General features: G+C 36.2%; 1 protein-coding gene across 1 annotated transcript in view; it reads left to right on the forward strand.

The window, feature by feature from the left end:
• The window catches only part of LOC103127201 (pancreatic alpha-amylase), a 32668-nt gene extending 20161 nt beyond the window's left edge, over positions 1–12507 (forward strand). Inside the window, exons 3-11 of the mRNA XM_007538091.3 lie at positions 3732–3878; positions 4544–4741; positions 5806–6036; positions 6642–6775; positions 7511–7633; positions 7726–7825; positions 10232–10350; positions 10449–10574; positions 12284–12507. Of these exons, the coding sequence (XP_007538153.2) occupies positions 3732–3878; positions 4544–4741; positions 5806–6036; positions 6642–6775; positions 7511–7633; positions 7726–7825; positions 10232–10350; positions 10449–10574; positions 12284–12473 (1368 nt within the window). The 3' untranslated portion in view covers positions 12474–12507. The remainder of the gene's footprint in view (positions 1–3731; positions 3879–4543; positions 4742–5805; positions 6037–6641; positions 6776–7510; positions 7634–7725; positions 7826–10231; positions 10351–10448; positions 10575–12283) is intronic.
• Positions 12508–17379: the final 4872 nt, after the last annotated feature.

Here is a 17379-nt window from a genome sequence, read left to right on the forward strand (position 1 = left end):
TGTTAGTTTAATTCCACTGTGGTCTGAGAAGATGCTTGGGATGATTTCAGTGCTCTTGAATAGGCTGATGCTGTCTTTGTGGCCTAACATATGGTCTATCCTTGAGAATGATCCATGTGGATTTGAGTAAAATGTGTATTCCAGTTTCTTGGGATGAATGACTCTGAAAATGTCCAATAGTTCTAGTTTATCTATCTCTTCATTTAGCTCCCTTATGTCTTTACTGATTTTCTTCCTGGATGATCTGTCAAGTTGAGATAGTGGGGTGTTGAAGTCCCCTACTATGATTGTGTTACTGTTAATATATTGCTGTAGCTCTTTCAGTAGAAGTTTGATGTATTTAGATGGCTTCTCATTGGGTGCATAGATATTAATAATTGTTAAGTCCTCTTGATTGACTGATCCTCTTAGCATTAAGTAGTGTCCATTCCTATCTTTTTTAATCTTATGTATTTTAAAGTCTATCATGTCAGATATGAGAATAGCTGTTCCTGCCCTTTTTTGTGGGCCATTGGCTTGAATGATAGTTTTCCATCCTTTCACTTTAAGTCTGTGTTTGTCTTGTTGCGTTAGGTGAGTTTCCTGTAGACAACATATTGTTGGGTTGTGTTTTCTGATCCATCTTCCTACTCTGTGTCTTTTAATAGGTGAATTCAGGCCATTCACATTTATTGATATCAAAGATTGAAGATATATTTTTTTTTAAATTTTTTTTAATATTTATTTTATTTATTTATTCCCTTTTGTTGCCCTTGTTGTTTTATTGTTGTAGTTATTATTGTTGTTGTCGTTGTTGGATAGGACAGAGAGAAATGGAGAGAGGAGGGGAAAACAGAGAGGAGGAGAGAAAGATAGACACCTGCAGACCTACTTCACCGCCTGTGAAGCGACTCCCCTGCAGGTGGGGAGCCGGGGTTGGAACCGGGATCCTTACGCGGGTCCTTGTGCTTTGCGCCACCTGCGCTTAACCCGCTGCGCTACAGCCCGACTCCCCGATTGAAGATATTTTAACGCCATTCTTGTAGAGTTTTAGAGTGTTTTGATATATGTTCTATTTGTGGTGGTCTGGTTGTTTATAGGAAACCTTTCAGAACTTCTTTCAAGGCAGGCTTGGTGATGGTTGCTTCCTTCAACTGTTGCTTGTCTGAGAAGGTTTTGATGCTTCCATCTAGTCTGAATGACAATCTAGCAGGATATAGTATTCTTGGCTGAAAGCCTTTCTCATTGAGCACTCGATAGATATCTTGCCATTCTCTTCTGGCCTGTAGTGTTTGTATGGAGAAGTCTGCTGCTAATCTTATGGGTTTTCCTTTGTAGGTGACTCTTTGTTTTTCTCTTTCAGCCTTGAGGATCCTTTCTTTATCCTTATTCCTTTCCAATCTAAGTATGACATGTCTTGGTTTCTTTAGTTCTGGGTTAATTCTGTTTGGGACCCTCTGGGCTTCTTGAATCTTTATGTCTTTGGTGTTGTCTAGACTAGAGAAATTTTCAGCTATTATGGCCTGGAGAATGCTTTCTTCCTCCCCTTCTCTTTCTTCCTCTGGTAAGCCAATAATGCGTATATTGTTTCTTTTGAAGTCATCCCATAGGACTCTGTTGTTGTTTTCAGCATCTCTTAATCTCTTTTTGAGATCTCTTACTTCATCTTTAGTTGTCTCTAATTCATCCTCAATCTTGCTAATTCTGTCTTCAGCCTCATTGATTCTATTCTCTCTGCCCACTACTGCTTTCTGGAGTTCATCTATTTTGTTGCCCTGCTCTGATACTGTTTTAGCTTGTTCAGCTAGTTGCCTTCTTAGTTCAGCAATTTCAGCTTTCAGCTCTCTAATAACCATGAGATTATTAGAATTTTCTTCCATATTCTCATTTGTTGTTCCTGCTGTTCTGATTACAATTTTTTCAAATTCTTTACTCACTCCTGTTATTATTTCCTTAGCTAATGTTTGGATGTTGAACTCGTTGTTTTGTGCTTCGCCCTCTGGAGGACTTTTAGCTGGACTTTTGTCCTGGTTCGAGTCTCCATTATTTTTTCTTGTTGTTTTAACCATTTTATATAAGTTAACAGTTTTTTCAATCCCTGAGTTGGAGTTCAGTGGTGTAAAAGCCTTTTTTTTTTTTCCCCTGTAGGCTATGGTAGCCTGAGGGCTTTTAAACTATCAATAGGCTTCTTGGCTTAATCAATGACTCCTGACCAAGAGATAAAGCAGGGTGTGGCAGAGATAATCCAGTGGTTATGCAAAGAGACTTTCACAGCCCCTCAGCTATGCCACCGAGGTATGGGTCTTCTCCTGAGTTTCCCAGTTAGATCTCTGTCCCCTGGTGTCCCTCCCTGTTGCTGCTCCAGATTCTGAGGGTAGTAGCAATGGAGACTCAGAGTTGCACTTGGTGAGTCTCTGGGGAGTCCTTTCCTCCCTTCAGCTGTCCCCTTGTTGGGGGAGCAGACTGGAGGTGGTGTCTCCACTGACAAACTGTCGAACTGTTAGCAGTCACTTAATCTCTCCTTAGGCCCCTCTCTCCTCTCTGTCACCAGCCACGCGTGTTTGTACTCACAGGTGATTTACTGGGTTTCTGTGGTCATTCTAGTCCTGTCTTGTTTCGGTCCGGGTGGTCTCCTTTCGCACAACAGAATTTTTAATGAACAGGAACCAAAGAGTAGAAATAGAGCAAATGAGAATAGGGACCCTGGGGTGGAAAGATGTCAATTTTAGGTATGTTCTTAGGGGCCCATGACTTTAGATAACATGGAGGTGGAAATATTGTCTGGAAGAATGGTGTCAGAGAAAAGAATAGAACTTGAAACCTAAGGAGCCAGGTGGTAGCACAGCAGGTTAAGCGTACATGGCCCAAAATGCAAGGATCTGCATAAGGATCCAGATTTGAGCCTCCTGCTCCCCACCTGCAGCAGGGTCGCTTCACAAGCGGTGAAGCAGATCTGCCGGTATCTATCTTTCTCTCCCATTCTCTGTCTTCTCGTCCTCTCTCAATTTCTCTCTGACTTATCCAACAACAACAACAATGATAACAACAACAACAACAGCAACAACAATGATAAACAAGGGTAGCAGAAGGGGGGAAAACCTCCAGGAGTAGTGGTTTTGTAGTACAGGCTAGGGAAGAGAGTAGTTCCAAACTTGAAACACATACACACATACACACACACCACACCACACACACACACACACACACACACACACACACACACACACACACACACACTCAACTACTTATGACATAGATCTAACCTGGGGCCCATGTATGTTCATATTTAACACAGGAGTCTGTTTAACCTCTGAGTCTTAGAGTTCACAGACTATTGTTAAAACTGGAAACATTCTAGGTTGCTCTCATTATAGAGTCAACCTTTCTGGAGTGACAGAGTAGAATGCCTTAGCCTTCCTTCAGAGAATGGAGCATACTATTGCTAGTTTATAGTGAAGGTAAGGTCCTGGATGGCCCACAAATGGCTTATGATGCCATTTCTGATGGAAGTGAGTAGTGATGGTAAAGAGAAAAATCTGTTAGGGGTGTAGGCCCATAGTTTCTATGGGAGACTCCAAGGATACACTGACTAGGACCCCAGGTGGTTAGGTGGACTGGTATTGGCCAAAATAGGCATCATCAGATGAACCAGTTGAGTCAGTAGTACTTTTAGATTACTGATTAGTTTCTAGAGTATCCATTAATATAGTGAAACTATATTTTGACATTTATTAAGACTATTTTATTTGCAGATTTCTCCACCCAATGAAAATCTTATTGTTACTAATCCTTACAGACCTTGGTGGGAAAGATATCAACCAATTAGCTACAAGATATGTACAAGGTCTGGCAATGAAGATGAATTCAGAGACATGGTGACTAGATGTAACAATGTTGGTGTAAGTGAATTAATGTTACTTACATTTTATAGGGAAACCATTTCTCTCTCTTGTCCTTTGCTTCTTTTAAGCAGAACATCACCAGTAGTTTTACTTTACTTAATTTTTTTTCATAGTTAGTTTAATTGTTAATACCTTATGTTTGGTTTTTTATAAATGTGCGTAATGTTCATAACACCTTCCCAAAAATGCGCAAATCAAAGTTTAAAGATTAATCTACTTCTAAGTCAAAATACCAACATCTTATCCTTACAACTATATGCATTTTCAGGAAACACATTTTTATAACTTCAGTTAAAACTTTTACCAAATTTTCAATTTAATGTGACAAAATTCGTATGTATCCTCTATCATTTTTAATAGCAAATATTTGTGTTCTTTTTGATGAGGAGGATGATGAGAAACAATATCTTCATTTTTACAGATGTTGGGTATATAGTAAAGGCCAAGAGTGTTTTAGAAACACTTTAATAGAGGATAATAATTTACAAGACCATTGTTATTACTACTGTTTCTTATGTCTCTATGATAAGTATTTGTGTAAAACACCTACCACCAACTGAGGTCTTTTCCACCAGAGTGCACTGGATCCAAATGTTTGTAAATAACACTATAGATTTCCCCCTCCCTATAAGTGAAAATGATATATGAACTTTGCCTTTCAGGTCCATATTTATGTAGATGCTGTAATAAATCATATGTGTGGAAATGGTGTAGGTGCAGGAACAAGCAGTACTTGTGGAAGTTACTTCAACACAGGAAGTAGAGATTTTCCATCAGTCCCTTACTCTGCTTGGGATTTTAATGATGGCAAATGTAGAACAGGAAGTGGAGACATTGAGAACTATAACGATGCTGCTCAGGTAATAATGCCATCAGTAATTTGAATGAAGTGTTACTTTGTGCCTTTGTTAGTAATGTAGGTTATTGATCACCATTTTAAAGTACCTCTTCCAGAATTTCAAGTATGGCTGTTTTAAAATGATTATTTAATAGATTTTTTTCACTTAAGAACCTTATCCACTTCATTTCCTTCATTCTTGCACATATATACTTATAATATATATATGTATATATAATTTTATTTATTGGGTGGGTTAATAGTTTACAGCCTAGTCTTTAACCCATAGGCACAGCCTTTCAACTTCCCTTGATAGTTATTTAAGAGACACTCTACCCTCCTCCCCATGGCCTTTCATCCTGTTAAGTGTGATTATTCAGTTTCATCCTTCTGCATGTTTTAACCCAATTTTCTGAACATCATTTTTTGGATAGACTCTTCTTTCTCAATTTGATGTTTGGGAGTCCCTTGTCAAAAACTAGATGTTGATAGTATGGGAACTAATTTCTGGACTCTCAATTCTATCCACTAGTGAGTGTACACATTTTGGCTCCAGTACCAGGCTGTTTTGATTATAGTGGCTTTATATTCAAAAGTATTGCAAAATGTTACCCATGAGGGCCTGATTGTGGCACATCTGGTTAAGTGCACACATTTCAGTGCACGAGGACCCAGGTTAAATCCTCTGGTCCCCACCTGCAGGGGAAAAACTTCATGAGTGGTGAAGCAGAGCTGCAGGTGTCTCTCTGTCTCCCCCTCTCGATCTTCCCCTCCTCTCTCAATTTCTCTGTCTCTATTTAATAATAAATAAAAATTTTAAAAATGTCATGCATGTACAAACTATTTTATTTTACTGTTGATTATAAATCATCAATCCCCAATAAAGAAATTTAAAAGAAAAAGAAAATAATAACAAGTAAAATCCAATCTAAAAAAAAAGTATTTCAAAGATGATCACACTGGAATGTCACTATAGCCAATGTAAGGAAGGTACTGTTGCTATATCTACTGATGATTAACTTAATGAATAAGCAATGAATTCTGAAGTAAAGATGTATTGTGTAAAAATCACATTTTTTTTAAAAGGTCAGAGATTGTCGACTAGTTGGTCTTCTTGATCTTGCACTGGAGAAAGATTATGTGCGTTCCACAGTTGCTGCTTATATGAACCATCTCATTGATATTGGTGTAGCAGGGTTCAGAATTGATGCTTCTAAACACATGTGGCCTGGAGACATGAAGGCAGTTTTAGATAAACTGCGTAATCTGAATACAAAATGGTTCCCAGCTGGAAGCAGACCTTTTATTTTCCAGGAGGTATACCTTCATATATTATATTTATATATGCCATATTAAGTAATATAATTTAATTCATTATATGTAAAATGGAAGATTTAATTGAAATACAATTTTTGTAGTTGAATGACAAACTCACTTTATAGCACAGGGATAATTTATATAAAATAGCATTCTTCAATACTTCATTCATAGCACATCAAACTGTTTTACACAAGAGGTCTTATGGCAGTGAAAATAATTTACTTAAACAGCAGTCTCCACGATGTCCTTATAAAAGCAGACAATAGAGGTGTTACCTGGAATCACTCTATTTGAATTTAATTCTTAACTATAACACTATAAACTGTGTTAATTTAAGCAAATGAGCTAGGGCAAAGAATAATAGTAATAATGTATCTGTTTTCCTTAGAGAATCAAATGACTTAATAACTGTTTAGCAATCAAAAATGCCAGCTTTTAGCTTGCATATTCTTTAGCAAAAACAAAGAAGATAATAGGAAAAAGGAAAATAATTTGGGATATTTCAAATAATGTATTTTAATATCATTGTGTATATATTACTTTTATTGTTAAAATCCTTGAAAACATATTTAAAATGACAGTTCTTCCTATATTTCTTCTAGGTAATTGATCTTGGTGGAGAGCCGATAACAAGCAGTGAGTACTTTGGAAATGGTCGTGTGACAGAATTCAAGTATGGTGCTAAATTAGGCACAGTTCTGCGCAAATGGAATGGAGAGAAGATGTGTTATCTAAGGTGAATTAAATACATTTTTCCCTCTGAGTATTCCAAAGATTTAGGAATTCACATATATTTTTTGCTCCTCTATAGTCTATATATTATTAAGGTTATTGTTTTTCTTATTATACTCTTTTTTTTCTAAAGCACTATTCAGCTCTGACTAATGGTTGTGTCAGGATTGAACCAGGGACCTTTGGTGCTTTAGGCATGATAATCTTTTGCTAAACTACTGTACTATTCCCCTGATTCTATCTTGTATTTTTATAACCTTATATAGACAGGGTATTATTAAGATGATTCTATCATTTCTAAAGTAACTATCATGTAAATATGCTGTGGAATTTACTATACCAACTAATTAACTTTAATATTGAAATGTTTATATTCTAATGATATACACTAAACCACATTTTAGCCCAGTTTTCAATTTTGTATAAGATACAGATGTTGACCCTGCTAAAAATCCACCTAATTTTTTAGTGTAATAAAAGCTTTGAATGACTGTTATAGCAAAAATCTTACATTTTTAACATTGTAAGTAAGTCATATACATACATATCAGCATATAAATATACATATATACAATGGCATTTATAAATAATGAGCATCTCTTATCTATAGAATTTATATATTAAAAACCCTATAGAATAATTAGAGAATTTTATTTGATTGTACTACAATGAAAGAAATTACTTAAGTTACAATAAAACTATTATATAATTGTATATTTATTTATATTTTTTTAAATAGGAACTGGGGAGAAGGCTGGGGTTTCATGCCTTCTGACAGAGCACTTGTCTTCGTGGATAACCATGACAATCAGCGAGGACATGGTGCTGGAGGAGCATCAATTCTTACATTCTGGGACTCTAGGTAGAAAACAAACTTTTCTCCTTTTTAAATGTACCTTTGGTTATATGACTACATTCTTTTTCTCTATAGTGAGATTATATTTTAACTTCCAGACTGTACAAAATGGGAGTTGGGTTCATGCTCGCCCATCCTTATGGATTTACACGAGTAATGTCAAGCTTTCGTTGGCCTAGATACTTTGAAAATGGAAAGGTAAGGGGGCTGGTAGTGGCGCACCTGGTTGAGTACACATGCTCACAATGCACAAAGACTCGGGTTCAAGCCCCTAGTCCCTACCTGCAGGAGGGTTTTTCAAGTGGTGAAGCAGTGCTGTAGGTGTCTCTTTGTCTCTCTATCTCCCCCTCCCTTCTAAATTTCTGATTGTCTCTAAGAAAGAAAATTGAAAGGTAAGTTTTTATGCTATACTAAAACATGGTTTTATCAAGAAAAAAATCACTGATTTTAATTTGACTATATCATTACATTCCTTTGTATTTGCCAAATATTCATTAAATGTAAACTTGATATGGACCTCTTTTAGCACAGTAATGGATATCAAAAAGCTAAAATTTGTGATCTGTACTAAAGATCATTCATAGTCTTCAGAAATAAAGCAAACATACTTTTTCATCTTTACAGTAAGTAAAATATCAACATCTTATAATTGCCTGTGTCATAGGACTAATAGTAAGATTACAATGTATACTTGTGAAGAACTTAAACATGGGCATGATGAATAGCTCACTTTGATAGTGAGCTGCTTTGCCGTGCACACAACCCAGGTTTGAGCCCAGAGCAAAGTACACTTGAAGTAAGTTTCACTGCTGGGATTTCTTTCCTTCTCTCATTCTCGCCCCCCTCAACCCTGTCTTGATCTTTCTATCTTAAAAAGTAAAGCCTCCCCGCTGAACATGGGCATTGGTCAGCAGGGAAGCAATTACAGAAGCCAGACCTTCCACCTTCTACAACCCACGATGACCTTGGGTCCATACTCCCAGAGGGTTAAAGAATAGGAAAGCTATCAGGGGAGGGGATGGTATACGGAGTTCTGGTGGTAGGAATTGTGTGAAGTTGTACCTCTTTTATCCTATGGTTTTGCCAGTGTTTCCTTTCTATAAATTAAAAAAAGAAAAGAAAAGAAAAAGGAAAAAAAGAAAAAGAAAAAAAAAACAAACAAAAAAACCCTCAACTAGTGCCAACACATGACTGCAAAAAAAAAAAAAAAAAAGTAAACCTACAAATACACAAGCAAAACAGTCTAAAAATGGTAACTACCCATAGTATAAGAAATAAAATATTTGTTAAGTATTTTTTATAAAAACAACATAGTGGGTCAACAAGCATGTCACTTGGGTAGTGTCATGTGTGTGAGGCAGAAGTGAGCCTGCCCCCTGCTGAAATGAAGGAACTTTTGGCTCTGCCTCCACCTACACCTCCCTCTACTCGAAAAACCCAACCTGGAGTGGTGGAGTCTCCATTATGACAAAAAAAATGTTACATGGAATAATAAAAATAATTTCCTGAATAAATATGTGAGAATGTAGAGGTAAAGTACTTTACATCTAAAATAAATCCTTTTTACTGGTAATCAGACAGACATTTTCTTTACTGGTAATTTATTCAGTTTCTTCTATTTAAAATCCATTTAATTTGAATTATATTATCCTACTTCTATGTATAACTACACATTGTAGGACAAGTAGATAATATGGTTTATCAAAAGACTTTTATGTAAGAAGATCAGAAGAGAAAACACAAGTAGAACCTGAATTGGAATTGGCATATTGCACCAAAGTAAAAGACTCTGGGGTGGGTGGGGAGGAGACTACAGGTCCAAAAAGGATGACAGAGGACCTAGTGGGGGTTGTATTGTTATATGGAAAACTTGGAAATCTTATGCATGTACAAACTATTGTATTTACTGTCAAATGTAAAACATTAATTCCCCAATAAAGAAATTAAAAAAAGACTTTTATGCCTGAGGCTATAGTCATGGGTATAGTACTCTGCACTTGTATAAGTCAGAGATGAGTAGTGCTCTGGTAAAAATAAACAAACAAAAAATGTTATATTGTTAAACAGTCTTACTGTTTAAAAGGGGTTCCTTAATATTGAGCACATTTATAATTTCTACTAGTTTTATTTCTGATGTTTTGAGTTATGAATCACTATACATATACATATAGAACATATATTGTGTTCTTTAAGTTAGCAGCATAGAACCTATAATTTAATTCTATTTCTGACTTTACATCTATTTCCAGTTTAATAACACTCTATTATGCAAAATGACAGTAAGAAGATACTACAATACCATAGAAAGAAAATGAGACAAAAAAAAGAAATCCCTCAACAAAAAACAAAAACAAACAAACAAATAAAAAACCCCAAAACCACATTACTTTAAAAAAATTCACATGATACTGAAGAATGAGAAATTTGAAATATAATACTGAGGATTGGACTATACAATTACTAGAGGACTTGGACTCTAAATAGGAGACACCACATAGACACAAACTGTAGGACACTAATTTTGGCATATTGGAGAAGAAAAGGGTGTTTATGTATACTAATAAAATGTGAGATTTAAAAATTTCATTTTATTCTTTAATTAAGGATATCAATGATTGGATTGGACCACCAAATGATAATGGAGTAACTAAAGCTGTTACTATTAATCCAGATACTACTTGTGGCAATGATTGGGTCTGTGAACACAGATGGCGTCAAATTAGGTAAATTACTGATGCAGAGGTATCCTATAATAGTAAACTTTCCTAACATTTTATTTTAAATGTCTGAAGTAGTCACCTGCATTTTATATATTCTTTAGGAACATGGTTATGTTCCGTAATGTAGTCGACGGTCAACCTTTTACAAACTGGTGGGATAATGGTAGCAACCAAGTAGCTTTTGGAAGAGGAAACAAAGGATTCATTGTCTTTAATAATGATGACTGGTATGTAATATGAAATAACATTTTATACATATATATGTTTTGTTTCTCAATTTAACTTTCTGCTTATTTGATTTTCTTTTATATTTGAAAGAACCTCTAGCTAGTGGATTAGAAAAAAAAAAGAGGTCAACAAAAAAAGATCAGAAAGAAATTGTTGATAAATTTTGTTATTGTGATCTTTTATAAGGATTTTTCTGTTCTAAATAGAATTGTGTTTTGCATATCTTTGCATGTCATGTACATGTACACATTTATAACTCACATATAAAATTCATATAAGATACACAGTGTAGTTTTGTAAAAAAGTTGTGAAAATGAATACATCTTGGAGTAGTGTACTTGTTTAATCTTACATAATACTATGTGTGAGGACCAGGGATCCTGTCCCTGCTCCCTACCTACAGGACACCTCATGAGCTTTGAAGCAGGTCTGCAAGTGTGGATCTGTCTCTCTCCTTCTCTATAGTCCTTCCTCTTTCAATTTTTCTCTGTATCTCTCATATAAAATAGAAAAAAAATGTATCTTCAAGGCTTGCATTTTTAATAATGGGAAAACAACTACCATAGTACTGAAATTCATTCCCTCAGTTTCTTTTTATGAACTACTGTTGTAATGTATTTGATCCTTTATTCTTTTACCTTCCCATCTCTCCTTAACAGTAACTTTTGTAAGCATTTGTATAAAAAGTAAGAAACTTTTGGATAAACATTTGCCTGAAGAGTTTTTTGTGCTATAGTTCTGAGACTTCTTATTGATTTTTCATTTGTGATATTACATTCACTGCCTCTATATATTAATTTCTTTGTAGGTGGAACTATAGTTTAAAAATCCTCTTGCAGGGGTTGGGTGGTGGTGCACCTGGTTAAGTGCACACATTACAGTGTGCAAGAATCCAGGTTCAAGGCCCTGGTTCATACCTGCTCAGGGAAAGTTTCAGGGTGGTGGTGAAGCAATGCTGCAGGTGTCTCTCTGCCTCTCTCCTTTATTCCCCCCTTCCCTCTCGATTTTTGGCTGTCTCTATACAACAAATAAAGATAATTTTTAAAAGAATACTCTTGAAAATAGTATCAGTGTTTGAGTCTAAAGTGAACTTCTACTTATGTTTTCCTCATTCTAGTTTAAGTTATAACTTATTGACAGAATGTAAATAAAATGTATCTCTTGAGAAATTGTATTCTTTCCAAAAGAATCCATAGCTAGTTTCTTAGAATTTATCATTTATGAACAGGAGAGCAAAAATAATTATTGAAAGCTTTATATTAAGATTGCATACTTCTTAACAATAATGCTAGATTGCTTTAAACTCTAGCCCAACTTCATTTTAAATTCTTGAAAAAATATTTTTGATAAAATAATCTTTTAACTTATTGAAGGTGAAGAGTATTTCCTTAAGTTCAAATGAAGACAAAATTAAATTATTTTGATTACTACACAATTATTCTTAGATAAGGGTGACAATTCATTCAGATCTTCACAAATACTCCTAAACCTTAATTAAAAAATATTCATGACTTGATTAGGGAATTGCCGCTATTTTTTTTTTTGTAAGACATTTTTGCTCTGAGAAACTGGTTCATATTTTTTGTTGGATTTTTTTTCTTAATGAGTCTGTGCTTTCTTAGAGTTCGACAGTGCAAAATTAAAGACAATATGAATTATTGCTATAGGTTTTACTGGATTATAATTAATTAATATTTTTATTTTATAGGCCTCTATCTACAACTTTACAAACTGGCCTTCCTGCTGGCACATATTGTGATGTTATTTCTGGAGATAAAATTGATAATGATTGCACAGGAACTAAAATCTATGTTTCTGGTGATGGTAATGCTCACTTTTCTATTAGTAACTCTGCTGAAGATCCCTTTATTGCAATTCATGCTGAATCAAAATTGTAAAATTTGAATTAAATACATATACTTGAAGCAACAACTGTCATTTTATATGTGTGTGTGTGTGTGTGTGTGTGTATGTATGTATATTTAGTTCTTATAATCCATTGCTTTTTTGTTGAAAGTTATAATAACCAGTTTGAAAAACTCAGAAAAGCATAAAAACACACACAACTATACGATTATAGTAAACATTTTGTTATATTTTAGAAGACTCACACTACCCTTCTTATCTAAGGAATTTCTTTTTTTTTAAATTTTTTTTTATTTAAGAAAGGATTAATTAACAAAACCATAGGGTAGGAGGGATACAACTACACATTTCCCACCACCCAATCTCCATATCTCACACCCCCCCAATAGCTTTCCCATTCTCGATCCCTCTGGGAGCATGGACCCAGGGTCATTGAGGGTTGCAGAAGGTAGAAGGTCTAGCTTCTGTAATTGCTTCCCCACTGAACATGGGCGTTGACTGGTCGGTCCATGCTCCCAGCCTGCCTCTCTCTTTCCCTAGTAGGATGTGTCTCTGGGGAAGCTGAGCTCCAGGACACATTGGCGGGGTCTTCAATCCAGGGAAGCCTGGCTAGCATCCTGATGGCATCTGGAACCTGGTGATTGAAAAGAGAGTTAACATACAAAGCCAAACAAATTGTTGAGCAATCATGGACCCAAAGCTTGGAATAGTGGAGAGGAAGTGTTAGGGAGGTAAACTCTAGTGTACTTCTGCTTTCAGGTATATATTTTGCAGTAGTTTATGGATACGTGTGAACATAAGCTCTCTCTCACAGAAACTGGTGTATATCTAGGTTTTAAGACTTTGTTAGAAAGTGAACCACCTGAGATGAAATTAGAGTGTACTATAAAAGGAAAGGTCTCACCTGAGTAATGAAGCTGAAGGGTTGTCATTCCACATGTGAAGTCTCTGGACACAGTCTGAGGTGAAGCATGTTGAGGTGGCAATCGTTGCATTGGAATTGCATTCAATTCTCTTGTATCTTTATTGGTTCTCTGCTTTGTTGATCTGTCTAAGTGTGAGAGTGGGGTATTCAAGTCTCCCACTATTATTGTATTACTATTGATGTATTTTTAAAATTCTTTCAGTAGGTGGTTAATGTATTTAGATGGTCCCTCATTGGGTGTATAGATGTTAATAATTGTTAAGTCTTCTTGGCTGATGGATCCTCTAATCATTATGTAATGTCCTTGCCTATCTTTTATTACTTTATTTAATTTAAAATCTATCGTGTCTGAGATAAGAATGGCTGTTCCTGCCCTTTTTTGTGGTCCGTTAGCCTGTATGATAGTTTTCCATCCTTTCACTTTAAGTCTGTGTTTATCTTGTTGTGACAGATGGGATTCTTGCAAGCAGCATGTGGTTGGGTTATGTTTTCTGATGCATCCCTCCACCCTGTGCCTTTTGATGGGTGAGTTTAAGTCATTGACATTTAGTGATATTATGGATTTAATGTATTGTAGTGCCATTGTTCAAAAAAATTTTTTTGTTTGCTCTGATATATTGCAAGTATTATAGTGACGTTCTTGTTTATAAGAGGTCTTTTAGAACCTCTTTCAGGGCTGGCTTGGTGATGGTTGCCTCCTTTAACTGTTGTTTGTCTAAGAAGGGTTTGATCCCTCCATCTAGTTTGAATGAAAGTCTAGCAGGATATATTATCCTTGGTTGAAACCCTTTTTCATTCAGGGCTTGATAGATATCTTGCCATTCCCTTCTGACTTTTAGAGTTTGAGTGGAGAAGTCTGCAGATAATCTTATGGGTTTTCCCTTGTATGTGATTTTTTGTTTCTCTCTTGCAGCCTTTAGGATCCTCTCTTTATCCTTACTTCTTCCCATTGTGACTATGATGTGTCTTGGTGTCTTCAGGTCTGGGTTGATTCTGTTTGTTACTCTCTGGGCCTCTTGAATCTTGATATCCTTTCTGTTATTCAGGTCTGGGAAGTTTTCTTCTATTATTTCCTCTAGAATGTTTGCTTCCCCTTCCTCTCTTTCTTTCTCTGACAGGCCAATTATAAGAATGTTACTTCTTTTGAGATCATCCCATATGTCTCTGTTGTTGTTTTCAGTGTCTCTCAATCTCTTTTTAAGCTCTTTCACCTCTTTCTTAGTTTTCCCTAACTCATCCTCTGTCTGATGAATTCTGTTTTCTGCTTCTGTTAGTCTGCTTTCCCTTGCCTCAGCTTCTTTCTTCATTACAGCTATTTCAGCTTTCAGTTCTCTAATTGCCTCAAGATAATCAGAATTTTCCTTGGGGGTCTCATCTGTTGTTTCCCTAATACTGCCATTCCTTTCCTCCAATGTTGTTTTCATTTCTGTGACTAATAAGTTTATTATTGCTTGCATACTTTTCTTATCTATGGTTACTTCTGGCTGATTTGTAGTTTCTTCTGGGCTCTTGTCTTCATTCATTGGAGTAGCAGTTTTATTTGTTTTTGATCTACCCATTTTTTTGATTTATGTGTTTCTTTTTTTTTATGCTCTGTTGTTCCTCAGTTGTTGTGTCTTGAGTACAAGTAACACTGTAATAATTACCTTTATGACAATTGCACTCATCAACCTCAGGAATTACAGTAGCAACTGAAACAAGTATTGAAGCAGTTTATTCGTTACCAGTTAGCCAAACAATTTCTCTAGTCCATGAATAAATAGTAACCAAATCCCAGTGAAGAAGAAAGAGAAAAGAAAGAAAGGATAGCAAGAATAGACAGTTATGCAAATCTACAATCCACTGTATATTCTAGGGGTAACAAGAGGGGAAAGGGAACTAGAGCAGAGATACACACATAGAGAGTCCACTCTGAGTCAGATTTCTTCCCCAAAATAATTCACAAATTCAGAAAGGCAAAGAATAAGGAAAAAGTGTATGAGAAGATAAAAAAAAGAGGCAAGAGAGAGAAAAGGGAAAAGATAAGAAAAAGAGCTGTAATTAAAGAGCAGTGAAAGGAAATTCCCAAATGTGTATCAGTGAATTCAAAACAGCACACTGTTTGTTGGTGTGGGGGCTGGGGGCTGTGACTTTGGAAGCTGTAGGATTATGGAAGAAAGGATGACAATAATGAGAAAAAGAAAAAAAAATAAAGAAAGAGAGATAGAAAAAAAGAAAAAGATAAGAAAAAGAACAGTCATAAATGGGCAGTGAAAGGAAAGGTTTTTTTATGTATTTATTTTTAATTATTTTATTAGCTATGTGGGGTGAGGTTGGGGGGGGTTGGCTACTTAGAAAGAAAAAAGGCCAGAGGTTTCAGAAGGGTATAGACTTAGAATTAATGATACTCCCTGGTGGGACAGGAATTTGTTAATAAAAAGGAGCTCCTAGCAGGGGTTCCTGTTAGGAGCTGGTCCCCAGGGACTGGTTATGTGGGCGGGGTGGGGGGGGCGGGAAGGAGGTATGCTTAGAAATTAATAGGAAGAAAAAAAAATTTTCCCTTGTTTTCCTACTCTAATTCTTAATCCAAATTAAGTTATAGTCACCTCCTTGGTGTTACCACTAGGACCCCTTATTGGCTGGCCTACTAAAGGCAGAAAATCCTACCGTTTCCAGGAGATGTGGTCAGAGCTCAACCACTAGCAGCTTCTCAGTCCGCCATCTTCCGGGAACCTCCTATCCAAGGAATTTCTAAGAACTCAAAGAAGTTTCACTAGATAGTGAAAAATGTTTGTTGCCATTAACATCATTTACCTATCATTATGTCAAGTACATGCTTATATTCTTTTTAAATTATTTTATTTTTAAAAATTTACTTATTTGGTAATTGGGTTAACTTTGAAAAGTCCTTTTGTTATGGTTTGCTGTACAGTACCCAGTGTCTTGTATATAGCTGTGCTATTGGTTGTTTCTGATCTACTTGGTCTAGGCTTTTGAGAAAGTCCGCATATCAAATACACAGCCTATATATTAAAGAGATTCAGTCTGCGTTTTAAAAAACTTCAAGACACACAATTAATTTTCCCCCTCCCATATTAATTAACTAGTGATTTATATGACTACATTTCTTTTGCAACTCTAAGACAGCAGGAACCTCACATCTCCACTATAGAGCTTCTACTTCCCCCAGTCCTGGAACCCTTGGATAGGGCCCACTTTCCTGTATGCCTCTCCCAATCCATATCAAATAATATTGCATCTGCCGATCACAACCTAATCAATGCAACGATGGCCACCTCAACATGCTTCACTTCAGACTGTGTCCAGAGACTTCACAGGTAGAATGACAACCCTTCAGCTTCATTACTCAGGTGAGACCTTTCCTTTCATAGTATACTCTAATTACATCTCAGGTGGTTAACTTTCTAACAAAGTCCCAAAACCTACATATACACCAGTTTCTGTGAGAGAGAGCTTATGTTCACACGTATCCATAAATTACTGCAAAATATATACCTGAAAGAAGAAGTACACTAGAGTTTGCAGCGAGTACCCCCGTAACACTTCCTCTCCACTATTCCAAGCTTTGGGTCCATGATTGCTCAACAATTTGTTTGGCTGTTAACTCTCTTTTCAGTCACCAGATTCCAGATGTCATCAGGATGCTGGCCAGGCTTCCCTGGACTGAAGACCCCACCAATATGTCCTGGAGCTCTGCCTCCCCAGAGACCCACCCTACTAGGGAAAGAGAGAGGCAGACTGGGAGTATGGACCGACCAGTCAATGCCCATGCTCAGCGGGGAAGCAATTACAGAAGCCAGACTTCCACCTTTTACAACCCACAATGACCCTGGGTCCATGCTCCCAGAGGGATAGAGAATGGGAAAGCTATCAGGGGAGGGGGTGGGATATAGAGATTGGGTGGTGGGAATTGTGTGGAGTTGTACCCCTCCTACCTTATGGTTTTGTTAATTTATTCTTTCTTAAATAGAAAAAATAATAATTTATTTATTGGGGTGTTAATAGTTTATAGT

This window comes from Erinaceus europaeus, chromosome 11 (assembly GCF_950295315.1).
Source record: "Erinaceus europaeus chromosome 11, mEriEur2.1, whole genome shotgun sequence".
In the NCBI taxonomy this organism is placed as follows: domain Eukaryota; kingdom Metazoa; phylum Chordata; class Mammalia; order Eulipotyphla; family Erinaceidae; genus Erinaceus; species Erinaceus europaeus.